The following is a 25,335-nucleotide window of genomic DNA, read 5'->3' as shown; positions in this document are numbered from 1 at the left end:
GGGCAGATCCCTGTCCACTCGCAGAGCAGCACAGAAAGGGGATGAATAATTAACTGCATATGACACAAAGAGTAATAAGAAGAGAGACAACACCTTTGTGAGGCAGTGGAAAAATAACTTATTTAGAGAAACACGAGCCCCGCGATATTCCCGAGCCGGATTGTTTTTCCTGGAGCCCTCAGGAAGCCCTGAACCTCCTGCCTGCAGCAAAGCAACTCCTTTTCCTCAGGGATGGGCCCCAGAGGGGGGGCTTGGCCTCATCCCTGCCTTGTCCCCAGGGATCTGGCACCTCCTCCCTGTTCCCCGTCCCTTTGGAAGCCCCACGGGATGCACGGGGCTCCTGGGAAAGAGCCATTCCCCCCACACACACAAATTTCAAGCTGAATTTTCCCCCCCTTCCATGAGGAGCTGATGCTGGATGGGTCCCTCGTGGGATCGCTCGGTCTCAGCAAGTGCTTTTTGAACAGCTATTGGTGTTTTTTTTTTTCCTTTTTAATTTTTCTTATTTAATTAATTAAGTTCCTGCAGTTCTGCCTTCCCTTTTCCTGCACTGGTTCCTCACCCCGTGGACCTTGCCAAAGCCTGGCACACAAAATTCCTTCCCCCTGCAGCCCCTAATTCCCCCCAGGAGCAGCCTGTGGTGTCAGGGGACATCCAGAGGGGCTCGAGGGGCTCAGTGGGACCGTGGAACAGTCTGGGAATTTGGTGCTGGCTGCCAGTTCTGGCTGGGGTTTGTGGTTCACCCCAAAAGGAGCACTGCCAAGGGGTCACCCCCACCTGGGGTTCCCACAATGGGGACAAACCTTCCTTTGCAGGTCAGGTATTTGTGATTTCCCCTCTCCCCAGCCTTCCACCCCCCTCCCCGTTCCCACCTTGTGCCGATGAGTTTGGGATGAGCCGGGCATGCCTGGGCTTCTGCTGGCAACAGGGAACCAGGGTTTGGTTGACCACTGTGCTCCAAGAGCCACGGGGCTGCCTCTGCTTTGCAGGCACGGAGCTCCGAACTAGAGGAGCTCCTTCCCAGGGGAGCAACCCTGCATCCCAAAAATCCACTCTGCCCTGTGTCCCACGGAGCTCCAAGCTGGAGGAGTTCCTTCCCCAGGGCCGGGAGCATCCCCGCATCCCAAAAATCTGCTGTCCTGTGTGTCCCACGGAGCTCCAAGCTGGAGGAGCTCCTTCCCCAGGGCCGGGAGCATCCCTGCATCCCAAAAATCCACTCTGCCCTGTGTCCCATGGAGCTCCAAGCTGGAGGAGCTCCTTCCTTAGGGCCGCGGGTTCCAACAGCCGGGATCATCCCTGCATCCCAAAAATCTGCTCTCCCATGTGTCCCACTCAGCTCCGAGCTGGAGGAGCTCCTTCCCCAGAACCGGGAGCATCCCCGCGTCCCAAACACCCGCACGGAGCTCCCGCGGCTCCCGTTTGCCCCAAGGTGCCACACCCGGGGCGTACCCGCCGTGCCGGGCGCGGCGTGCGGCCGGTGCCGGTGCTCGCCACGAGGACGTGCTGGCGGCACGTGTGACGGTGGCACTCTTGGGGCCGGGGGAGGCAGCAGCACGGCGCCGGGAGCGTGCTGGGGAGCTTTCTCCTGATCTCCCTAATCCCCTGCTGGTGACCCGCCAGGCAGAGGCGGGCACACGGGAATTAGCGGCCGCAGCGCCCAGCGAGGCCCCGGCGCCGGCAGCAGCGGCCGGGGGTGTCCCCGCAGCCCCCGGGGCTCGGCCGGGGGTGTCCCCGCAGCCCCCGAGGCTCGGCCGGGGGTGTCCCCGCAGTCCCCGAGGCTCGGCCGGGGGTGTCCCCGCAGCCCCCGAGGCTCGGCCGGGGGTGTCCCCGCAGGCCCCGGGGCTCAGCCGGTGCTGGCGGGGCACGTCACCCCCGGGGGCCCGCGGTCCCCGGCGGGGCGGCCGGAGCTGGAGCGGGGCGGCCGCGGGGTGCTGTGCCTGGTGCTGCCGGGGAGCTGCACGGACTGCGGGGACTGCGGCATGGTCCACGTGCAGGTGAGCCCCGGCCGGGCACCGGCACCCCGCGGGGGGAACGGGCGGGGGGAGCGGCGGGGCCGGTGGCCGTTAGAGGGCGGCGTTACCGCGGCGGGGCCGGCGCCCGTCCGTCCGTCTGTCCGCCCTCCCGTCTGTCCGCCCGCCCGTCCGTCCGTCCGTCCCTCTGCCCGCCCGCCCGTCTGTCCGCCCTCCCGTCTGTCCGCCCGCCCGTCCGTCCGTCCCTCTGCCCGCCCGCCCGTCTGTCCGCCCGCCCGTCCGTCCGTCCGTTTGTCCGCCCTCCCGTCTGTCCGTTCGTTTGTCCGCCCGCCCGTCTGTCAGTCTGTCCGCCCTCCCGGCCGTCCGTCTGTCCGTCCGTCCGTCTGTCCGCCCGTCTGCCCCTCCGTCTGTCCGTCCGTCCGTGCGCGCTCCCGGCCGCCTTCTCCCCGCGTCCCCGAGGAGCGGACCCGTCGCAAGTGTCCCCAGTGCGGGTGCTCGGCTCAGCCCGGTCTGGACCCGCCGAGCGTCCCCCGCGGGCGGCGAGGGGCCGGACCCCGCCGGGCTCGCCGCCCTCTCCGTGTCCCTCGGCAAGTGACAGCGCCAGCTGCCACCGCCGGCCGTGTCCCCGCTCCGTGCCCCTCCCCGAGCAGATGCTTCTCCTGTGAGGCACTGGGGGCACGGGGGAGGCAGGGGGGGCTTCCTGCCGCACCTCACGCCGGCTCCTGAGCTGTGAGCCACCCGTTTTTATGGGATCACCACCCAAAAGTGCCGTTCCCTACTCCAAACTCCTCTCTCCGTGCCCCTGTCCCAGGAGCGTGTCCTGTGTCCTGGGGGGGGGGACCTGTCCCTACAGCCCCAGCCCTGCTGTTGTGCTGCCTCAAGGGCATCAGCCCTCGGGACACAGGGCGGGATTCATCCCGCTAAATTTAGCTTCCCCCCGGGGTCAGTGGCTATATCAGGGCCAGACGGATTACAGGGAGCAGGGAGAAACCCGGAGTTCCCGAGCACCCAGCCCGGGGTGGCCGTGGCCCGTGGCGACAGAGGGGTTTGGGGTGTCCGAGAGGCTGCGGGGTGGCTCAGGGATGTCGGGGAAAGTTCATGTCCCCTGCCCAGGCTCTGCTGCCTGCCTGGGGCGCGTCCAGCTCGGCCCCGGCTCCCTCCGGCCCTCCTGGCGTGCAGCTGCCTTTGGTGCCAGTGGGAGGATGTGGTTTCTCCCTCCTACAGCTCCGGTTACCTGGGCTCAGTCATCAGCTGGGAGGGGGCTCTGTGAGGATTGGCCCCACAGCTAACCCCGGGCAGAATTTCCCCAGGCAGGAGTTTTCCTTCGCTTGCTACCTCAGTTTCCCCAGCTGGAATGCAGAGCCAACCCATCCATGAGTTTGGTGAAGTGTCTTGGACCTCCTCGGGAGGATTTTCTGGCATATCCTCCCCTCCCTCCCAGGGATTAAAATCCCAGGGAAGGAGGTGAAACAAGCCAAAGGGAACCGAAGGGGGGTGTAAAGCTGCCCCTCCTGCACCCCCCAGCCCCTGGGACATCCCTTTGGCACCTGGATCCCAAGGGGTGAGCTGGGGGGCACCGAGGTGCGGAGACCCTACAAATACCAGGGGTTTGGGGGATTTTGGGGGGTTTTTGGGTTCCTGACCTGGAACTGGGGGTGTGAGAGTCCAGGTGAGCTCCCACTCCCCACCTCCATCTCCCCACGTGTGGCAGGGGGATGAGTCTGTGAGCCAGGGCTGGTGCTGGGAGCTCCTTCCCGCGCTCCCCTTGGGATGAGCGCTTTGGAGCGAGCAGATAATAGCTGGAAAGACAAAGACAGCCGAGATTGCTGCTTAATTAATTCAGGAGGAGAAGAATATCAGACTCTGCTACTGATTCACCCCTCATGAAGACATCGTGTTCCTCAGCCTCGGTGACATATGGCTGTTGATTGCAGCCCACCAGCAGCTCCAGCTCCCGGCAGGCAGCGCCGCGATCCCGGGGGATTTGGGGGTGGATGCCCAGGGTGCAGGGCAGGATTTGGGGCGCAGGGTTTGTGTCCATGCCGTGATCTCTCCAGGTCACCCCTGCTGCTCTGGGCTGGGAGCAGGATTTGGCTCCGGAGTCTGGATGAGGGTCCTGTTTGTGGCTCCTCAGCTGGCTGGGGTTGTAGCTCGGCCTCTCCCTGCTTCCCCCTCAAATCCTCCGTGCAGAAGCTCCCAAAAATCCCCCCTGGCTGCACAACCCCTGCTGAACTGCTGGGTGGGTTAATGCTGCGTCGGGGTCACTCCCTCCGGCAAAAACAACAGCGGGAATTTTTCCAAATATTCTCCAAGCGTAGGCAGGGCCCTGAATGGCTTCACCCTTGAGGGGTGCTCGCTGAATTGTCCCTTCAGAGCTGTCCCTACAAGCCCGGGGCACAAGGGACAGTCCCAGCTCGGATGATGTGGGGTGCAATTAGGAAACACCGGGCACGGAAACCCCAGGATTCCCAAGGGAGAATCCCAGGATCTGCCCATCGGTACAACTGCACTCCTCGAGTGCCCTGAGCCCCGTGGGATGGTGGCACTGTCCCAGCCGTGATGGGGACCGGGAGCAGTGGTGGCTGTTTGTTTGTTTGTTTTTTGTTCCCTTTTGGGAAGTGCCCAGCAGTGCCGTTTGTTCTCTGGCACAGTTGGAGGATTGGGATCGGCCCCGTGGCACTCCAGCCTGTTCCTGCTCCCCCCCAGCCTGTGCTGCTCCTCCTTGGAGCCTCCCCTGCCAATCCTCTGCCCCTCGGGCTCCTCGGCCCTGGGGGAGGGAGAGGATCCGGCTGCTCCCCACAGCTCTGCCGGAGCCGCCCTCCCAAACCCTGCCCTGGCACAAGGACGCTGCTCCTAAATCCTCTGCTGGGTGTCTTTGTGAGTGTCCCCCGGTCCCTGCTCTCCATTCCAGGCGAGGATTTGGGATGTGCAGGGATAAGGGGCGAGGAGCAGGGTGGGACCTGCAGGAGGAGGCCCAGAAGCCGCTTGCTCCAGACACCGAGTCCACTGGGGAGTGGGGTGCTAAGGAGCAGCGGGTTTGGCAGATCTCCACCTGTATCAGCATCCCAATAACCCATATGCAGTTTTCCCAGCCCAGGGACCCAAGGAGGGTTTTCCTGCTGGTTTTAATTCCTGTGTCTCTGTGCTAAGCCCAGCCCCAGGCAAAGCCAAGCCCAAGCCCCAGACCTGCCCCGTATTCGTGTGGCAGCACAAGGGGACCCTCCCTGTGCCCAGACCAAGGCTTTGGAGCTGGACCCTGCCCTGCCCAGCACAGCACACACCAAATCTGCCATGATTTTGTGGAAAATCCGGGGGTTTTCTTTGCATGGGAGCTAGTATTTATTTCTAAATGTGCCTCGTTCAGTCAGGCCTGAAAAACAGCAGCCAGGGGGAAGGATGATGGGGAGTGCGACACCAACCTCTTGGGTAATTCCCTCGCAGAACTCCCGTTTTTCCCATGCCAGGAGGGGTTTTGCATGCTGTGGGAGGGAGTCTGTGCCCCTGGGAGGGGAGATGCTGCCCCACTGCCCCGGCTGGGCTGGCCTGCATCCACGCTCTTTGTGGTTTGCAAGGATTTTTTAACCTTTCCCCCGTGCTGGGGAGCTGGGAGCAGGTGTTCTCCTGGGAATCCAGCACCTCAGGTCCTCGGGAAGTCACAGGAATGCTCTCCAGGGCTCCTTGCAGCAGCCTGCCTGCACTGGCTCTCCTGAACATCACAACCTTTATCAAGTCCTCACTCCATCAGCCTCCTCTGGGAAATTCCTGCTCCTCCCTCTTTTCCCAAGGCCTGGAATAGGGTTTGTGGGGGGCTCTGAGCTGCCAGGGGCTGTGGGGGACATCGTGGTTCCCCCTAGGATGGGTGAACCACTCACTTCCCAGCCCCAAAAACCACGGAGGGGAAGCAGAAGGGCTCTAGGGCCAGCCCCAGCACCTTCAAGAGGGAACTGGCAAGCAGGAAGGGTGCTTTCCACCGGCTCCTGTGCAGCTGCCGGATTCTCCTGCCCTGCTGAGACAGCACAAGAGCCATGGGAAGTGACCTCTGCCCGCTGTGCTAAAAGCAGAAGTGATGCTATGGCAGATACCAGAACCGAGCTGACCAGCCCTGGTCACGCCAGAGGCACCCACGGCCCGGGGCTGGACCGGGCTGCCCCATCCCCCCCTGGCACCCAGGGATGGGCCAGGAGCAGCGCCTGCCCACCCGGCAGGAGAGGAGCCCCGGGTGCTGCCGCTGCCACCCCCGGGGACAGCTCTGCGGTGTCACCGCCCGGTCCCGGGGACAGCTCTGCGGTGTCACCCCCCAGCCCCGGGGACAGCTCTGCGGTGTCACCCCCCAGCCCCGGGGACAGCTCTGCGGTGTCACCGCCCAGCCCCGGGGACAGCTCTGCAGTGTCACCGCCCAGCCCCGGGGACAGCTCTGCGGTGTCACCGCCCGGTCCCGGGGACAGCTCTGCGGTGTCACCGCCCGGTCCCCGCCGCTCCGTGTGGCACCCTCGGGAAACTCTGCCGCATCCTCGCCCTGCCCTGGCACTGCTGAGCGCCGCACGGTAGGCACGGCTGCGTTTTGGGCGGAATTTCCAGGGAATCTGCGTTTCCCTGTGCCTGTGGGGATCGGGAGGGAGCTGGGGCTGGCAGGGGACGAGGATTTTGGTGCTTGGCAGCTTCACAGCGTGGGCTGGGCCATGCCGGGCTGCTCCAGCTCTGCCTTCTGTCCCTCCTGGGGGTGGGCACAGCGGGCACAGGCACCAGCGCTGCCCCAGGAGGGCCGGGCAGTGCCGGGGGGGCTGAAGGCAGCGCAGCTCGGGGTGCAGCCCCGCACCCAAAGTGCCAGGCTGGCACTGCCACGGGTGTGGGGACAGCGCCAGGCCGAGCGGGGCTCAGTGTGGGGCAGCCCAGGCTGCCCCATTCCCGCGGGTCCGGGGCACGCTCAGCTCATGGCTCTGCCCTGAGCCGTTCAAAGGGTGCCTGCAAACCCTTCCTGAGCTGCTGCTGGGGTTTTTGAGGAATGGCTGAAGCAGAGAGCAGCAAAGGAGCCGGGCTCAGCCAGCCCGCAGGCCGTGGCCACGGTGGGTTTGAGGTTTGGGACACGCTGAGGGCTTTACTGTGGCTCAGCACAAGGCTCTGGGTTTGCTTTCGGCTTCCCCGAATCGCTCAGATCCCCCTGCCCTGCTCGGTGCAGCCCCACGGCTTTGGGCTGAGCCCAACACTCGAGCTCAGCTCTCCTGGTGCCTCCCCAGCTCCACTGGCCTGGCAGCAACGCAGCTGAGCCTGCTCAGGGCTGTCCCTCCTTTTTCCACGTGTGCCTCCTTTTTCCATCTGTCCTGTTTCACACCTCGGCAGCCGCTGTGAATCCCCACACCGCTGGCTGGGCAGTGGCTGGGTGTGTTTTCTGTGCCGGGTGTGTTCTCCCGTGGCAGAACGGGGTCAGTGCCACCCCCACTCTCATGGGGTGACAGGGACAGATCCAGTTCTTGGTCCAAGACTCCTCCTGGTGCTGGCACGGGTGGCTCGTTCGCTTTTTAACTCCCTCAGGCCGCCCAGCTCCTTGCTCAGTGACAGGATTTTTTTTTTCCCGACTGTTTCCCCTCGCATTTTTCCTTTCTGATGCCTCGTCCCGCCCTTCCCAGGCTTTTCTGTCCCGCTCTGTGACACGGCGGATGACAAGAGCCCGTCCCGACCTCCTGCGTCAGGGCACAGGCAGCGTATGGGGCTGGAGGCGTGTGAATATCCCGGCACGGGGACGAGGAGGGGTTTTGCATTACAGCCCTGAAAGCTCGGCTCGCTGGGAGCTGTAAACAGCTCGGGCAGATTTCCTGAGTCGGCAATCCCGCCGGAGCGAGCGCCTCCGTCCCTGCGCGCCGGGAACCGCGGGGAGCGCTCCGGCACCGCTCCGGGACCGCTCCGGGGACGCGGGGCCAGCCCTGAGCCAGCCCTGACGGGGTCTACGAGAGGCTTCTCCTCCTCCTCCCTCCCTGCTGCTCCCCCAAAACCTCGCTGCCATCCGCTGCCGCCTTCCCTAGCCGGGAATCCTGCCATGGCAGCCGGCACTGCCCGGGCAGCGCTGCCAGCCTTGGGGACACCGCGGGGACACGGCCGGGCAGCCCACGCCAACTAGCCCTGGGGCACCCCAGCCCTGCCCGCCATGGAGGTAGGTCCTGGCAGCTTTTGGGGTTCGGGTAAGATGATGGGGGGAGGATGGTGATGGGCAGAGAGACCCACGGGGGTTTTCGGTGCCTCCGTTCCTCAGGGAACCCTCAACCAGAGGGTGAAACCCCCCCCAGCGCCACCCGTGCCGGGTGGGAAACTGCTGCAGCTGGAAGCCTGAACGTTAATCCCTGCATTATGTAAGGAAAATTATTGTCAGGCTGGGGAATGAGTGCAGGGAGCTGCTGCCAGCCCGTTGTGCCCATCCAGGGGTGGCACAGAGGGGGACACGGCGCTGCCGGCCCCGGGCGCTGCTGAGGGCTCGGAGGGAGGCTGGGAATTGTGACTCAGGGCTCCTGCTGCTATTTTCAACACCTGGGCTGGGTCTGGTGGGAATAACAGCTCAGCTCCACGAGACACAGGGCTGGGAGCCCGTGTGGGGACGGGGACAGGACACTCGGGGTGTCCCCAGTGACACCGGGCAGGGACCAGCTCAGGGGATGCTGTGCTGGAAAAGTGCTCTGAGGAACGGGAGCCACATGAAATAACTGCCCCGAAATCCCCCTCCCCACATCCTGCATTTCTGTGCTGGCCGTGGCCTCTCCCTGGTGGCATTCCAGGGCCACCAAGTGCCCCAGGCATGGTGACACTTGTGCTGCAGAGCTGAGGGATCAGGGCAGCAGCTCCCTGGATCTGCCCTGGATTTGTTCTTGTTTTTTCCCTGCTGGAAGGTGCACATGGTCCTTCCCAGGGCTGTTTTGTCCCCGGGATGGATTCCAGGCAGGAATCACGGTGATAGTTTGGAGGGAAGGTTCTCTCTTGGGCTGGACACAGCCAGGGCTCATCCCCGGCGCGTCCCGTGGGCTGCAGGGCACGGAAAACAGAATAATTCTGGGGGTGATGTCAGCGCCTCCAGAATGCTGCTCTGAACTTTGCAATAATTGTGCAATTCCTGAAGAACGGGGTAAAAGCCAGGAGGGGATGTGCTGGGACAGCCACGGCCCTGAGGTGGGGACACGGCCCTGAGCCTGGGGGACAGCTCTGAGCTGAGGGGACAGCCCCGAGTCAGGGTGACAACCTCAAGCTGGGGATGCAACTCTGGGACACAGCCCCGAGCTTGGGGACAGCCTCGAGCCGTAGCCCTCAGTGGGGACACAGCTCTGAGCTGGGAGACACAGCCTCGAGCTGAGGGGACACCCCCGAGCTGGGTGAACATCCCTGAGCTGGGTGACAACCCTGACCTAGGGGACACAGCCCTGAGCTGCGGGACACAGCCTCGAGCTGAGGAGACATCCCTGAGCTGGGGTGACAACCCCGAGCAGAGGGGACAGCTGTGACCTAGGGGACACAGATCTGAGCTGGGGTGACAGCCCCAAACTGAGAGGACATCCCCAAACTGGGTGACATCCCTGAGCTGAAGGGACGTCCCCAAGTTGGGGTGACATCCCTAAACTGGGTGACATTTCTGAGCTGGGGTGACATCCCTAAACTGGGTGACATTTCTGGGTGACATTTAGGGTGACATCCCTAAACTGGGTGACATTTCTGAGCTGGGGTGACATCCCCGAGCTGCTCACCTGCCACCTGTCCCAGCTGTCCCCAGCGTGCAGCACCCAATAACCCAGCATTGCATAACTGTGCCGGGCCGTGGCCCCGTGAGCAGTTTGCTCAGCTCGAGCCTTTTGCAGATCTCAGCTCTGCTGGGCTCAGCTCTGCTGATAAGAACAATTTCCCTCCCCTCGTCCTGCATTCCTCCCGCATCCCACATCAGCTCTGCCCTCCCAGCCAGCCTGGAAAACAAGCTCTGGAAAAGAGTGTTTTCATCAGGATAAATTTCCTTTCATCTGGTGCCTGCCAGCGGGTTTGCTGCATGTAGGGAAAGTGTGGCTTTTCCTAATCCCCCCCTTAAATCCCCTGCACAGTCGCTGGGATTTAGCAGGCAGGGCCTGTTAATGCTCCAGGGATCCACATTGTCTTTTTTTGGGGGGTTGTTTTCAAAGCAATAACCTGATGTGCCTCCCCCGGGATGGCAGCGAGCAGGGGGCAGCGCTCTTCCCTACCCATCCCACATGTAATCCCGTGGATAAATCATGGAATTCCAGAATGGGCTGGGTTAGGAGGGACCATAAAACCTGTCCAGTGCCACCCCTGCCATGGGCAGGGACGCCTTTCACCATCCCAGGCTGCTCCAACCCAGCCTTGGACACTTTTAGGGATGGGGCAGCCACAGATTCTCTGGGAATTCCATCTCACCCCCTCACATCCAGGAATTCCTTCCCCAAATCCCATCTAAACCTCCCTTCTCCAAAATCCAAAACACAGAGGGCAACTCCCTCTTTGGAAAGAGTTTGAGCAACTTTTCCCCTCCGCTCCCCAGCGGGTGTTTCCCGTTTGGGCCTCTCCAGAGCTGCCTTTTCCTTTGCCACGGTCACTTTTTCCCTTTTCTGTCCAGAGAGTTGCACATCTGGGCAAAAAGTCTGTTTCCTGCTGTTTCTAATTTCTGCCTCGTGATAAGAAACCAAAGCAAAACCCTCCGTGGAGGGCCCAGCCTAAAAATAGCCTGGAAGTGGGGTCTGAAAACCACAAGGTTTTGTTATGACTTCATTTTTTATTTTTATTTTTAAGAAAATTGCCACTCCAGACAGGGTGAATCCAGCTGGGATCGCCCTTTTGCTCCCATCCTCCAGCCCTTGCTCCATCCCAGCATCACTGCTGCAATGAGGAGACAGGAAAAGCTGTGGGGAGCAGCTTGGGGGGAAGCTGAGATGAAATCCCAACACCCCCAGACTCCCAGCAGGACACGAAAAACAGGGAAAAAAAAAAAAAAAAAAAAAAAAAGAGATGGAAGGGAATAACAGGAGGGCTCTGGCTTTTCCAAGCCCCTGCTCCAGATGGGATTGTTCCCAAGCAGCATCTTGAGAGAACATTGCTCCCTCTTCCCCCCTGCATTTCCTGGTGATAACACACTCCCAAGCAATGATCCCGCAGCTTTATCCCTATTAAAGGGTCATTCGGGGAAAGTGGGATGCAAATGAGAAATTATTCAGGTCTGCCAAGAGTATTTAACTTTCAAGCGGCTCTTAATTAGAAGCCAGGAGCCATTTACACAACCAGGGAGGTTTTGCATAAGAATCTGCATATAAAACCCAGCAACTGGGAAGATTTAGGGGGTTTTTTGTTTCTTTTTTTAATTTTATTTTTTCCCAACTGGCCAAGCAGCACGTCCAGGTTGGAGAGCACGAGGCAGGGCCTGGGTTGCAGTCCAGGCTCTGCAAGCGTGGCTTCAGGCGAGTGATTCCCTCTCCCAAAGCTCCAGTTTGGCCATCTGTAAAAAGGAATTTTGGCATTTGTCCGAATTTCCTGCGGTGGCAGCTGGTGTTTGCAAGAGGAGCTTGGCACTGCCAGGTGAGCAGGAAAAGCAGAGGAGTGCCTGCACCTGCAGCTCTGGCAGCAGGAGCTGTCCCCAGCCTCCCAAAAACTGGGATTAGGGCAGTTCCTCTTGGGCTGGACAGCTCTGGGGTGTGTCCTGGCTGAAAGTGGGACTGAAATTCCTCGGGGCTGCTCAGTCCCTGTGCTCTGTGCTGGCCTGGGGAGAGGTTGGATGATGAATCCTGGTTCTCCTCACTCCCTTTTCCTGCCTGGCTGGAGGAATCCCATCTGTGCACAAGGTGAGGGTGGAAGGGCAGAGCCAGTGGCTGCTCCTTGGCAAATTCCACTGGGAGAATCCAGCCCTGAACCCCAGCTGGCTGCTGTGCTCTTTAACTGGTGTGTCCTGGGGTCAACTGGTGTGTTCTGGGATGGACTGGTGTGTTCCTGGGATGGACTGGTGTGTTCCTGGGATGGACTGGGGTGTTCTGGGATGGACTGGTGTGTTCCTGGGATGAACTGGGGTGTCCTGGCATCGACTGGGGTGTTCTGGGATGGACTGGGGTGTCCTGGGATGGACTGGTGTGTTCCTGGGATGGACTGGTGTGTCCTGGGACCAACTGGTGTGTCCTGGGATCAACTGGTGTGTTCTGGGATGGACTGGGGTGTTCTGGGATGGACTGGTGTGTTCCTGGGATGGACTGGGGTGTTCTGGGATGGACTGGTGTGTCCTGGGATCGACTGGTGTGTCCTGGGACCAATTGGGGTGTCCTGGGATGGACTGGTGTGTTCCTGGCATCAACTGGTGTGTTCTGGGACCAACTGGTGTGTTCCTGGGATTGACTGGTGTGTCCTGGGATGGACTGGGGTGTTCCTGGGATGGACTGGTGTGTCCTGGGATTGACTGGTGTGTTCTGGGATGGACTGGTGTGTCCTGGGATGGACTGGTGTGTCCTGGGATCCACTGGTGTGTTCCTGGGATCCACTGGGGTGTTCCTGAGATCAACTGGTGTGTTCTGGGGTGTCCTGGGATTGACTGGTGTGTTCTGGGATTGACTGGGGTGTTCCTGGGACCAACTGGGGTGTTGTGGGGTCATCTGGTGTGTCCTGGGATTGACTGGGGTGTTCCTGAGATCCACTGGGGTGTTCCTGGGATCCACTGGGGTCCTCCTGGGATCCACTGGGGTGCATCCTGGGATCGACTGGTGTGTCCTGGGATCAGCTGGGATGTTCCTGGGATCAGCTGGGATGTTCCTGGGATCCACTGGGATGTTCCTGGGATCAACTGGTGTGTCCTGGGATCAACTGGTGTGCTCCTGGATCGATTGGTGTGTCCCTGGGGTCACCTGGTGTGTCCCTGGGATTCCAGCAGTGCTGGCGTGGCTGGGAAATCTCCAACCGACCGGAAAACTCCCCCAGCTTCTCCAGTTAATTGTTCTCCTGCCCAGTTCTCGCCCCTTCCGTGCATGCCGAGCCCGGTTCCCTCCTGTCCCCTCCCACTTCTGGGGTTTTTCCTCCCTCCCCTGAGCATCCCCTTCCTTTTCCTTCCCCGCCAGCTGGACAAGGGCGACGTGACCACCCTGAACCTGCCCGCGGGCGCCGGGCACGGCGACGCCGACGGCCCCGTGTGCCTGGACGTGCCCGATGGCACCCCCGACCCTCACCGCACCAAAGCCGCCATCGAGCACCTGCACCAGAAGATCCTCAAGATCACGGAGCAGATCAAGATCGAGCAGGAGGCGCGCGATGACAACGTGGCCGAGTACCTGAAGCTGGCCAACAACGCCGACAAGCAGCAGGCGTCGCGCATCAAGCAGGTGTTCGAGAAGAAGAACCAGAAGTCGGCCCAGACCATCGCGCAGCTGCACAAGAAGTTGGAGCACTACCACAAGAAGCTGAAGGAGATCGAGCAGAACGGCCCCACGCGCCAGCCCAAGGATGTTTTCCGGGACATGCACCAAGGGCTGAAGGACGTGGGCGCCAACGTCCGCTCCAGCATCAGCGGCTTCAGCGGGGGCGTGGTGGAAGGGGTCAAGGGGGGGCTCTCGGGGCTGTCCCAGGCCACCCACACGGCCGTGGTGTCCAAGCCGCGGGAGTTCGCCAGCCTGATCCGCAACAAGTTCGGCAGCGCCGACAACATCGCCCACCTGAAGGACACGCTGGACGACGGGCACCCCGAGGAGGCCTCCCGGGCGCTGAGCGGCAGCGCCACGCTGGTGTCCAGCCCCAAGTACGGCAGCGATGACGAGTGCTCCAGTGCCACCTCGGGCTCCGCCGGTGGCAGCAACTCAGGGGCGGGGCCCGGCGGCCTGGGGAGCCCCAAGTCCAACACGCTGGACAGCCACCACAACAACTTCGACACCATCCTGGAGGAGCTGCGCGAGATCAAGGACAGCCAGTCCCACCTGGAGGACTCCATGGAGGACCTGAAGGCCCAGCTGCAGCGGGATTACACCTACATGACCCAGTGCTTGCAGGAGGAGCGCTACAGGTAGGGACGGGCGGGTGGCAGGGGAGGTGTCACCCGGGGTGGCTCTTTGGGGACCACAAGCTGCCCTCCTGGGCTTGTCCAGCCAAGGGGCACGGGGTGCTGCGGCCCTCCTCACCGCCAGACACCCACGGAGGATCTTGAGGTGTTTTCGCACAACCAGGGGAGGGTGGGAGGGGCTGGGGGGTGCCCCCAGTGCCGGGGGGGGTCTCGGGGACACGTCCCAGCCCAGCTGCCCTGCGCAGGTACGAGCGCCTGGAGGAGCAGCTGAACGACCTGACGGAGCTGCACCAGAACGAGATGACCAACCTGAAGCAGGAGCTGGCCAGCATGGAGGAGAAGGTGGCCTACCAGTCCTACGAGAGGGCACGGGACATCCAGGTAGGGCTGTGGGAGGGCTCGGCTCCCCTCTGCTCCCTCCAGCCACGGGGTGAGGGAGAGGCCCTGGGCTGGGAAGGAGGGTGGGGCAGTGGGATCCCTTCTCCCAGCACCCTCCAGGTGAGGTTCTCCCTGTGGTGCTGTCACAGCAAGAGGCAGGTGACTAAACCATGTCCCCAAAACCAGGGAATCCCAGAGTGGTGTGGGTTGGAGGGAACATTAAAAATCACCCATGGCAGGGCAGGGACACCTTCCACTGTCCCAGGGCGCTCCAGGGAGGGAGCAGCCACAGCTTCTCTGGGAATTCCATCCCAGCGCCTCCCCACCCTCACAGGGAGGAATTCCTTCCCAAGATCCCCGCTGTCCCTGCCCTCCATTCCCCCTTGTCCTGTCACTCCCACGCCACGACACGGCGAGTCCCCTGCTCTGCTCCGGCCGCGCGGCCACAACACCGGGCTGTGACAAGCCACGTGTGGGCCAGCACAGTCCCCACGTCCCCTTGGAGCCACCCCCCAGCCCCCGGGCAGAACAAAACCCCCCGGCAGCCAACCCCGGCGTCACCGGGGAGGCACCGAATCCCTCGGGGGACAGCCCTGGAGCCGCCGCCACCGCTGTCCCCCGGCAGGAGGCCGTGGAGTCGTGCCTGACGCGGGTGACCAAGCTGGAGCTGCAGCAGCAGCAGCAGCAGGTGGTGCAGCTGGAGGGGGTGGAGAACGCCAACGCCCGGGCGCTGCTGGGCAAGTTCATCAACGTCATCCTGGCCCTCATGGCCGTGCTGCTCGTCTTCGTCTCCACCATCGCCAACTTCATCACGCCGCTCATGAAGACCCGCATGCGCATCCTCAGCACCGCCCTGCTCGTCCTCTTCCTCTTCTTCCTCTGGAAGCACTGGGACTCCATCAGCTACTTCCTGGAGCACGTCCTGCTCCCCAGCTGATCCGCCAGCCCGGGGGTTTTTCGTTTCCCGACGAGGAGAGGGACACGGGGATGAGGGTCCAAAGCCTTCTCCACACGCTCGGTTCGGCTGCTTTGCCGGCCATCCACGGCAGTCACTTGGATCTGGGATCCCTCTGGGATGGTTGGGAAGGGTGGGATGGGGAGCAAGGAGGAGTTTTGGAAGGCACCGGTGATTTCTGGCTTTTTCTAAGGGGTTTTGGGAGGTTTTTTTAAAGGTCATCCTGAAGTCCCCGGGAAGGAGATCTTCTGTGGGGGTCTTCAGTTGGTGGGAAGGATTGAGCTGGACCAAACCTGGCTCTGGGAGAACTTCCAGCAGGGAGAGGAGAGGGGTTCATCGGGGCAGGATTCTCCCTTTCGGCCTTGACAACCAAGGTGACAAAAAGCAAAGCAGGTGGAGATGGAGGCAGCAGGGCCACGACAAACACAGCAGGACACACGCGTCCCACCAGCCTCTGCCACAGCCCGGCCGCACAGCAGGGCTGTGACACCGCCCCGGTGTCCCCACAGGGGCTGGGCACAGCCAGGGCAGTCGGCACCGGCACGAACCACACCCCCTGCGCTGGTTTCATTTCCTGACTTCCCAACTCTCTGGCTTTAGTTGATCCGATCTCTTCAGGGACACCTGGACTGGTCCGGCCTCTGCCCCGTGTCGTGTGTGTGTGCGTGTGTGCGGTTTTTAATTTAATTCCAGACTCTGTTTCCATTTGTGAATCAAAGCTGGTGGGGCAGCGGGAGGAGGGGCAGCAGCGTCCCTCCAGCCCCACCCCAGAGCACAGCATGCTGTCTCGGATGGTTCTTAAATTATTTCATACCTATATATTTATGTAATATATCTATACACACACATATATATATAAATATATATATAAAATACCTGCACAGTCAGGGCCTCCTCTGGTCGAACAGCAGCTGCTCCACTCACTTTGAAACCCTAAACCACTTGGGCCTCAGGAGAGAATTTGGCCCTAAACATTTCCAGTGGTGATTCCCAGGACTGGCACAGGGCATTTGGGAGAGTTGAGGGTCCCTCTGCCACCTCCTCCATGCTCCCAGGGCCGAGCCAAGCCCTGCTGTGGCCTCACGTCGGGGTCCCTGCATCCTCCCTTGAGCATCACAGCTGGGAGGGGATAAAGGTTTGATATCAAAGGTAAGGCTCAGCCGAGCTCCAGGGCAGGAACAGGGCCGTGCCCAGGTGGGATGCACAGGCGGGGACAGGACAGAGCTTTGTGGAGGCTCCCTGGAGCTCCAGGGCCATGCCCAGGTGGGATGCACAGGTGGGGACAGGACAGAGCTTTGTGGAGGCTCCCTGGAGCTCCAGGGCTGCAGGTGACACCCAGGGCACGTCCCCTCCGGAGGGAATGGTCAGTCAGTGGTCACCTGAGCAAGGGGGGGCTTGCCCAGAGCTGGGGAATCTGTCCCAGCCTCAGGTCCAGCAGAATTCCCTCCTCTGGCTCTTCCCAGCCAGGTGCATCCTGCACCAGGTCAGCCCTGAAGGGAACAAATCCGTGAGTAATGAAAATTCCGAAATTCCCCGAACTCGGCTCCATCCCCTGCCTGAGCCCAGATCGGTGCAGCCGCCCCAGCCCTGCGAGCCCCAGGGAGGGAGGAGATGGGGGAAGAAACCTCAGAGCTGGTGGTTCCGAGCCGCCGGCTGGGCTGGGGCTGCTCTGGGAAAGGAATTCCACAGGAAGGGGATGCTCTGAGAAAGGGATTCTCTGGGAAGGGGATTCTCTGAGAAGGGGATGTTCTGGAGAAGAGGATTCTCTGGGAAGAGGATTCTCCGGGAAGGGGATACTCCAGGAAGGGGATTTTCTGGGAAGGGGATTCCGCGGGAGGGGGATTCTCTGGGAAGGGAATGCTCCGGGAGGGGAATGCTCTGAGAAGGGGATACTCTGGAGAAGGGGATTCTCCGGGAAGGGGATTTTCTGGGAAGGGGATTCCGCGGGAAGGGAATTCTCTGGGAAGGGAATGCTCCGGGAAGGGGATTCTCCGGGAAAGGAATGCTCCGGGAAGGGGATTCTCCGCGAAGGGAATGCTCTGGGAAGGAGATTCTCTGGGAAGGGAATGCTCCGGGAAGGGAATGCTCTGGGAAGGGAATGCTCTGGGAAGGGAATGCTCCGGGAAGGGAATGCTCTGGGAAGGGAATGCTCCGGGAAGGGAATGCTCCGGGAAGGGGATTCTCCGGGAAGGGAATGCTCTGGGAAGGAGATTCTCCGGGAAGGGAATGCTCCGGGAAGGGGATTCTCCGGGAAGGGAATGCTCCGGGAAGGAGATTCTCCGGGAAGGGAATGCTCCGGGAAGGAGATTCTCCGGGAAGGGAATGCTCCGGGAAGGGGATTCTCCGGGAAGGGAATGCTCCGGGAAGGAGATTCTCCGGGAAGGGAATGCCGCGCCGCGGCCGCAGGGGGGCCCCCGGTCCCCGCCGCGGATCCCGGAGCCGCTCCCGAGCCTCTTCCCGTAAGGCCGGGCAGGGGCAGGGGCAGGAGCAGGGGCGGGGGCAGGGCCCGGGGTGGGGTCACTCACCCCAATTAGCGCATTAACCCCTTCCTGCCCGCAGCACAACATCAGCAATGATGACGTCACAGGATGGTTTGGGTTGGAAAGGAGCTTAAAGCCCATCCAGTGCCACCGCCTGCCACGGACAGGGACACCTGCTATGCCAGGCTGCTCCAGGCCCCATAACCTGGCTTTGAACACTCCCCTGGGGCAGCCACAGCTTCTCTGGGTAACCCATTCCAGGGCCTCACCACCCTCCCTTTAGGAAACTCCTTCCCAATATCCCACCTGAACCGACCCTCTCCAGCTAAAACTGTTCGTGCCCCTCGTGCTGCCGCACCCTCGCCGTGGAGTGGAGGGAGTTTTGGGGCAGGAGTGCCACAGGTGTGAGCCCTGCCACCCCCGCTCACCGCCTGTGACAGCTGGGGACATTCACAGCACGGCCTGGCGCTGCCCAGCCCCTGTGACCTCGCTGGCAGCAGCCGGAGGAGGCCCCAGTGTTGGGGCAGCCAGAAGAGCTCCTCCAGCCGGGGCGATCCCATCCCAGTGGGAATTTTGGGATCTCTTGCTCATGGCCCTGCCTGTCCCCACGTCCGGCTGTCCACTCTTGTGACCTCCCCGCTGCCCCTCGAGCCCACCACCGTCATGGGCGAGCAGCTGGCCCAGGGGGCCACTGGCACCGTGCCACGGCCAGCAAGGGGGAGCTGCGGGCCAGCGCACCCCGCGCAGGGAGCTCTGGTGGCGCTGGCGCTGGCGGCGGGGACAATTCCCGCATGGCATGCGCGGCGCGGGGCTCCCTGAGGACTCGCCTTGTCCCGGCGGGGTCAGGGGGGGCTCACAAGGGCCCCCTTTGTGCGGGAGAGGTGAAGCTTTGACGTCAGCCCGGCAGGAATTCCTTAATTCCATTCAGGCCTCCCTGCCCGCTGCTAATTGCGTTTTATGTAAGAGCCGCAGCTGCGCTCCCGGCCGCAGCGGGATAAGCGGGAGGGACGGGGAATGTCGCACCGGGCACGGGGACCCTCGTGGGGCAGGCGTTCAGCCACTCCTTGGTGTGGCACATGCAGAGATTGGGGCACCCAGCGGGGACAGAGCTCGCTGGGGACACCTGGGGAGAGCCTGGCGGGCTGTGGGGGCGAGAGGCACCGGGGTGGCACCGCAGGATGTCCCTCTGTCCCCTGTTTGGGGCTGGTTTGCCGCGTCCCAAGGGTGCCCCGGGGTGCCCAGGTCCTGCAGGGTGGGGCCAGCGCTGTCCCCGTGCCCTGTCCCGTGTCACCGCAAGAAGTAAGAACTGTAAATTGTGTCGGTGACACAAACGCAGACAAAGCGAGGAGCTCATTTCTCTCCCGCCGTTGTGTTCCTGGTTTCCAGCTGCACGAGCCCTGCATGATAAAATGATGTCCCCGCTGCTGGTGGAACCCCCGAAATATCCCCGTGCTGTCCCCCCGGGGATGTCCCTGCGTGCCCAGGAGCAGGAGGGACCCAGAGGGGCTCACCTGCATCCCCTGGGCACGGAGACCCTCACCCCACCTGGGCACAGCGCTGGGCAGTGCTCCCGAGGAGGAGGAGGAGGAGGAGGAAGAAGGGATTGGGGAGGGGGAATGTTGGCAACCATCACTGGGGACACGGCGGTCCCCGGCTGTCCCCTCCCCCCGGCGGCGTGGCCGAGCTTAGGCCGTAAGAAGTGAGAGCTGGTACCAAGGATAACATGCCTCGCATTCCTGCGCTGTCTCCGGGGGAATTCGGGCTGTTCCACATGAAAAATGTTCCCTGCCCTGCGGGTCAGCGTCTGCGGGAGACATTTCCGAGCGGAAAAGCTCAAAGTGGCCAGAGCCACAGCACCGTGGCTCACCTGGAGTGGCCAGGGCCACCATGGCAGGTGTCTGTGCCACTGTGGGCCATCCCCATGTTGCTGTGACCAATGCCAGTGCCACCACGAGTTGTGCCTGTGCCACCCTGGCCAGTGCCTGTGCCACTGTGGGCCACCCCCATGTCACTCTGACGTGGCAGGTGCAAATGGCACCTATGGCAAGTGCCAAGGCCACCACGACCAGGGCCAGTGCCACCACGATTTGTGCCTGTGCCACCACAGTCAGTGCTTGGGCTACAGTGAGCCCTCCCCATGTCGCTGTGACCAGTGACAAGGCCACCATGGCAGGTGCCAGTTCCACAGTAGCCAGTGCCAATGCCACCATGGCCGGTGCCTGTGCCACTGTGGGCCACCCCCATGTCGCTGTGACCAGTGCCAGTGCCACCACAGTCAGTGCCTGGCTCCCGTGGGCCACTGTGGCCACCATGACTGGTGCCAATGCCCACTGCCAGTGCCACCATGGCCAGTGCCTGTTCCACTGTGGGCCATCCCCGTGCCGCTGTGACCAGCGCCGGTGCCACCACGTCCAGCATGTGGCCAGCATCAATGCCACTGTGACCAGTGCCAACCCCACAGGGTGCCCAGAAGCCCCTTGAGCTCGCGTGGCCCCCGCAGCCCCAAGCTCGCCACTCGTGGCCAATCCCATCCTTTAATTGCAGCTTTAAAAACAAATCCCCGCCTGGGTTTGCGGAGGGGGGGAGAGGCTCGTGGAGGAAAATGAGGAGGAATTTAATTAAGGGCAGTGCCGGGAATGTCTGTCCCACAGTAAAGATAAGGAGGATCAATTGCTGCTTCCCGCGATCAAAGCCGGGGCTGGAGGGGAAGCGGGGCTGGCTGCAAAGGAGGGGGAGGCAGCGAGGGGAGGGCGCACAAGGGAAAGCAGCAGAGAGACAGGGAGATAAGATGAGAGAAATCATTGATCGCGGGGCTCCCCGAGGGCTGGCGGCACTCGCGGGTCGATTTGGCGGAAGCCGAACCCCCGCCCTGTGCATCCCCGAGATGAGCTCAAATATCCAAACTTCCCATTTCTCCTCAGGAACGCAAATATCAGAGTTAAGGCTCTGGCGTTGAAAACACCGAGATAAAAAAAAAGAGAGATGCTGGAATATTCCTGCTGGAAGAACCCACCAGGATCACTGATCCAGCTGCCGGCCCTGTGCAGAACGATCCCAAAATTCCACCCTGCGCATCTCTGGGAGCGTTTTCCAAACATTCCCGGAGCTCTGGAAGGTTTGGAACAGTCACCATTCCCTGGGGAGCCTTTTCAGTGCCACCTCTGCGGGAAGAACCTTTCCCTAAAACCCACCCTACCCCTGCGTGGCCCAGCTCCAGCCCTTCCCCGGGTGCTGTCGCTGTCACAGCGAGCAGAGATCCGACCTTGTCCCTCCAAGCTCTCCGCGCCCACCTCAGCACGGCGCCCTGCACCTCGCAGCCCCGGCAATGCCCGGTGGGATCGCTGTCCCATGGGAATTACGCCCCGCTCCCTTCCCAAGCGCTTCCCACGCGTGCAAAGCAGGCACGGGAGGCCGGCGGGGCTGCCCGGGGACGCGGCGAACCGGCCCCGCTGGCCCGACCGCCCGGCGAGCGCGGGGCTGCCACCGGCTCGGCAGGGAGGTGGCACACCCAGATGCTGTCGCCGTGCCAGGCTGCCAGCCCGCTCCTCCCCGCCGGAGCCGGCTGAACCGCTTCCCCCGGGTGCTGCTTGCAAAAGCAGGCGCGGCGGGAGCCCAGTCCGGTTCTCAGCACCGCTGCAGGGAATTCCCAGCGCGATCCAAACCTGCTCCTGCCGCGGCAGCGATGTCCCAGCCCGGGATGGGAGAGCGGGGAGAGCGGGGAGCAGCCCCGGCCCCTCGGGGAGCAGCCCCGACCCCTTGGGGAGCAGCCCCAGACCCCCGGGGAGGAGCCCAGGCCCGCGGGGAGCAGCCCCGACCCCTCGGGGAGCAGCCCCAGACCCTCGGGGAGCCCCAGGCCCTCGGGGAGCAGCCCCGACCCCTCGGGGAGCAGCCCCAGACCCTCGGGGAGCAGCCCCGACCCCTCGGGGAGCCCCAGACCCTCGGGGAGCAGCCCCGGCCCCTCGGGGAGCAGCCCCAGACCCTCGGGGAGCAGCCCCGACCCCTTGAGCAGCAGCCCCGACCCCTCGGGGAGCAGCCCCAGCCCCTCGGGGAGCTGGGGGTCACCATTCCCCATTTCCAGCTGCACAAGCCGGGGTCCTGCGGGCACTCAGGTGCCTGGAGATGCCTCACGGGATGGTCAGGGCTGCCAGGCGGGCTTGGCTGGGCACCAGCGACCCGAATTTGGGATCCACCAGGCCCGGCCCTTTCCAGAAACCTGTCTGGCTGCTGCTCTGCGTTCCCAGGCAGGCAGATCCGCTGGGAAAGTCGCCCTCGCCTGCAGCTGCCGGCGGTGCCGCGCTCCCTTCCCGTGTGAGACACGGCAGGAGCGCTGCCACGGCCGTGGAGGCTTCCCATGAGGGAGAAGCGGCTCTGGGCAGAGGTTCTGGAGCCCCCTGCCCCCCGGGCAGGCTGGCAGCAGCCCCGTGCCCACCCCCGGGCAGCCCCAGACAGGAGGGTCGCGGTGTTGGGGTCCCCTTGGGTTTCCCCGCACACGGAGCCCTGGGGGTGCCGGCCTGGGCAGCGCGGAGATGCCGTGGTGGTGATGCCATGGTGGTGATGCCATCGTGGTGATGCCATGGCAGTGATGCCATCGTGGTAATGCCATGGCGGTGATGCCATCATGGTGATGCCATCACAGTGATGCCATGGCAGTGAAACCATCACGGTGGTGCCATGGTAGTGATGCCATCACAGTGATGCCATCACACTGATGCCATGGCAGTGATGCCATCATGGTGATGCCATGGCAGTGATGTCACCACGGTGATGCCATGGCGGTGATGTCACCACAGTGATGCCATGGCAGTGATGTCACCACGGTGATGCCATGGCGGTGATGCCATGGCAGTGATGCCATGGCGATGATGCCATCACGGTGGTGCCATCACAGTGATGCCATGGTGGTGATGTCACCACGGTGATGCCATGGCAGTGATGCCATCACGGTGATGCCATGGCAGTGATGCCATCATGGTGATGCCATGGTGGTGATGCCATCACGGTGATGCCATGGCAGTGATGTCACCACGGTGATGCCATGGCGATGATGCCATCACGGTGGTGCCATGGCGGTGATGTCATCATGGTGATGCCATCATGGTGATGCCATCACACTGATGCCATGGCAGTGATGCCATCACAGTGATGCCATCACGGTGGTGCCATGGCGATGGTGCCATGGCGGTGATGCCATGGTGGTGACGCGGTGGTGACAGGAGGTGTCACAACCCCTGGGGACCCACAGTGCCACCTGAGTGACCGCGCTGCCAGGGCTGCTCCCCAGAGGTGCCCGAGGGACGAGAGCTGGCGGCTTTTGCGAGCCCGGAGTGCCCTGGGAGCGGCCGAAGGGTCGGGATGAGGGGCTGTGCTCAGGAGTGAACTCCATGGTCCCTGTGGCTCCTTCCAGCTCAGGATATTCCATGATTTTACAGTTTGTGGCTCCCATCAGCTCATGGCAGGCACGATGGGATGGATCCTGCTAGGGATGGGAAGGACAGGAGATGTCCTGGTGGTCCCACAGACACAAATGTGGCTCCGGCAGCGCCGGATCCCCCCTGTCCCATTCCTGCACATCCCAGAGGTTCTGGCATGGCATGGGCAGAGCTGTCCTGCTTGGAGAAACCTTAGAGCAGCCCAAAAAACATCACCACAGCTCCAGGAGGGCACAGGAGCTTCGGAGTGGCCACCAGTGCTCGGCCAGCCAGGTCCCCAGTGCGGTCTGAGGTTGCATTTTTGGCTCAGGTGTGACCCAGCCATTCCTTGTGCTCCAGAAAAATGGGATCAAAGTCTCTGGGCGCCGCTTTCTCCCCCTTTTCGGGCCGCTCCAGGCTGCCATTGAACACGGGAGGACTTTCATGTGGGGATTTCTCTCCTTCAGATCTTCAAAGAAATCCAGCAATCAAACAGGTGGTTGTGGAGGCACCCTTAAAAAAAAACTAAAAAGAAAAAATAACCAGAAAAAAAACACTTTGAAAGAATCAGAGGCAAAGAAACACCTCAGCTTTGTTGTGTTAATTGTTCCGGCACTCAAAGTTCTGACAAAATGTCTCAGAAATATCCCTGGCGCTGCGCCCACGATGTGTCAGACGCACAAAGAAGGGCTCCGACACAAAACCCGAGAAGGGAAAACCGACCCGGGGAGATTCCGACAGGAAGGAACAATCCCAGGTTTTCAAAGAAGGAGCTCGGCCGCGGCCAGAGGGGAGGTGACACCCAAATTCCAGAGCTCCAGGGGCATCCCTGAGCTGCTCTGGGCGTCATTAAGAGCCACCGGCTAATGAGCCACCGGTTAATCAGCCACCGGTTAATGAGTTCTGCCCGTGGCCCTCCCTCCATGCCCTTCCCAGCGGTTCTGGGACGCTCCAGCGGGATCCAGCCCCATCCCCACGCCGCATTCCCGACACCAGTGGTGGCTTTGGCCGCGGGCTGTCCCTGGGGTCACCCCCGCGTCTCCCCGAGCCCGCTCCTCCCGCCGCGCTCCCAAACCCAAAAAAGGGCTCGCTGGAGCCCGGATTCCCGGCACAAGCCCGGGCAGGAGCCGGTGCCGGGGGTGACTCAGGGCCCCGGGGCCAGGGGAGCGCCCACAGCTCCGCTCTGCCGGGAAATCCTCCCGGGAGTGGCGCTGGAGCCGCTCGCTCTGCTCCCCCAGCCGGCTCACGGCTGCTCCGACCCCAAAATTCCCCTTTTCCCCCTTTCTCGGGGCGCTGCCGCTGCTTGGGGGGATGTGGATCCCAAAGCAGCCCCCGGGTGAGGGGAGATCCAAGCCTGGGGTGACCCAGAGAGGCTCAGACACGTCACCCACCCCAGCATTCCCATGAAAAATCTTCGGGAATGCCCAATTCCCATGGCTGAAAGTCCCTGCACCTGTCCTTTGGCGATGGTTGCAGCCCCAAACCCCGGGATGCAGCAGTGGGAAGCACCAATTTCCCCCAGGACCAGCAGGAGAAGGGTCCAGGCTGGGTAATCCCTTGGGATTATCCCAGGAAAGCCTGGATCAGTGGATATAAACCCACAGGACAACCCACAGTGCTCCAACCCCTCCAGCATCCCCTCATCCTCCAGGACAATTCATCTCCTCCCGGATTCCAGGATTCCAGACCTGCTCCCACACCCTGTAGGGCAGCAAAGGCAGCGTTTGGGGCTGAAGTCACCCCCCAAAAATGACATTTTCTCAGCAAAACGCGGCTGAGGTCATTTCCAGCCGCCCCAAAGCCCCGCGGGGCCGGGCGGGGCGGGGCGGGGCTGCGGGAATTGCCAAAGCTCGGCATGAAAGGGCTGCGTGGATGAAAGGGCCGCGAATAATGGTGGGGGGCTGCGAGGGGGGGGGGGGGGGGGCTCGGAGGCAGCGGAAATCAAGGCTGGGATGAAAGGAGCGTTTCCAGGGGCTGGCGGGGGAATTCCGACAGCGCAGGGCTGGGGGCGGTCACTGCACCGCTCCTGGCGACACCGCGGCGTCCCCGGGCTGCCGCTGTCGCCGCCTCATCCAAGGGCGTTTGCCACCCTTCCCATGGCTGTGCCCGCGAGAGGGTGGGGAGGGACTCGGGGCAGCCCCCGGGGAGA

At 62.4% G+C, this 25,335-nt stretch overlaps 1 protein-coding gene across 3 annotated transcripts in view; it reads left to right on the top strand.

The window, feature by feature from the left end:
* Positions 1–16,179, top strand: part of TMCC2 (transmembrane and coiled-coil domain family 2) — a 31,191-nt gene extending 15,012 nt beyond the window's left edge. The window contains exons 1-4 of one of the 3 annotated variants that reach the window (XM_053964042.1): positions 1,509–1,994; positions 13,034–13,968; positions 14,211–14,346; positions 14,969–16,179. In XM_053964042.1, the coding sequence (XP_053820017.1) occupies positions 1,980–1,994; positions 13,034–13,968; positions 14,211–14,346; positions 14,969–15,280 (1,398 nt within the window). In that variant the 5' untranslated portion in view covers positions 1,509–1,979 and the 3' untranslated portion in view covers positions 15,281–16,179. Of the gene's footprint in view, positions 1–1,508; positions 1,995–7,603; positions 8,116–13,033; positions 13,969–14,210; positions 14,347–14,968 lie in introns of those variants that run through there. The other 2 variants (XM_053964043.1, XM_053964041.1) reach the window with 2 other exon arrangements.
* The last annotated feature ends 9,156 nt before the right edge of the window (positions 16,180–25,335 follow it).

This window comes from Vidua chalybeata, chromosome 24 (assembly GCF_026979565.1).
Source record: "Vidua chalybeata isolate OUT-0048 chromosome 24, bVidCha1 merged haplotype, whole genome shotgun sequence".
Classification (NCBI taxonomy): Eukaryota; Metazoa; Chordata; class Aves; order Passeriformes; family Viduidae; genus Vidua; species Vidua chalybeata.
This window is presented reverse-complemented; position numbering and strand designations above follow the sequence as displayed.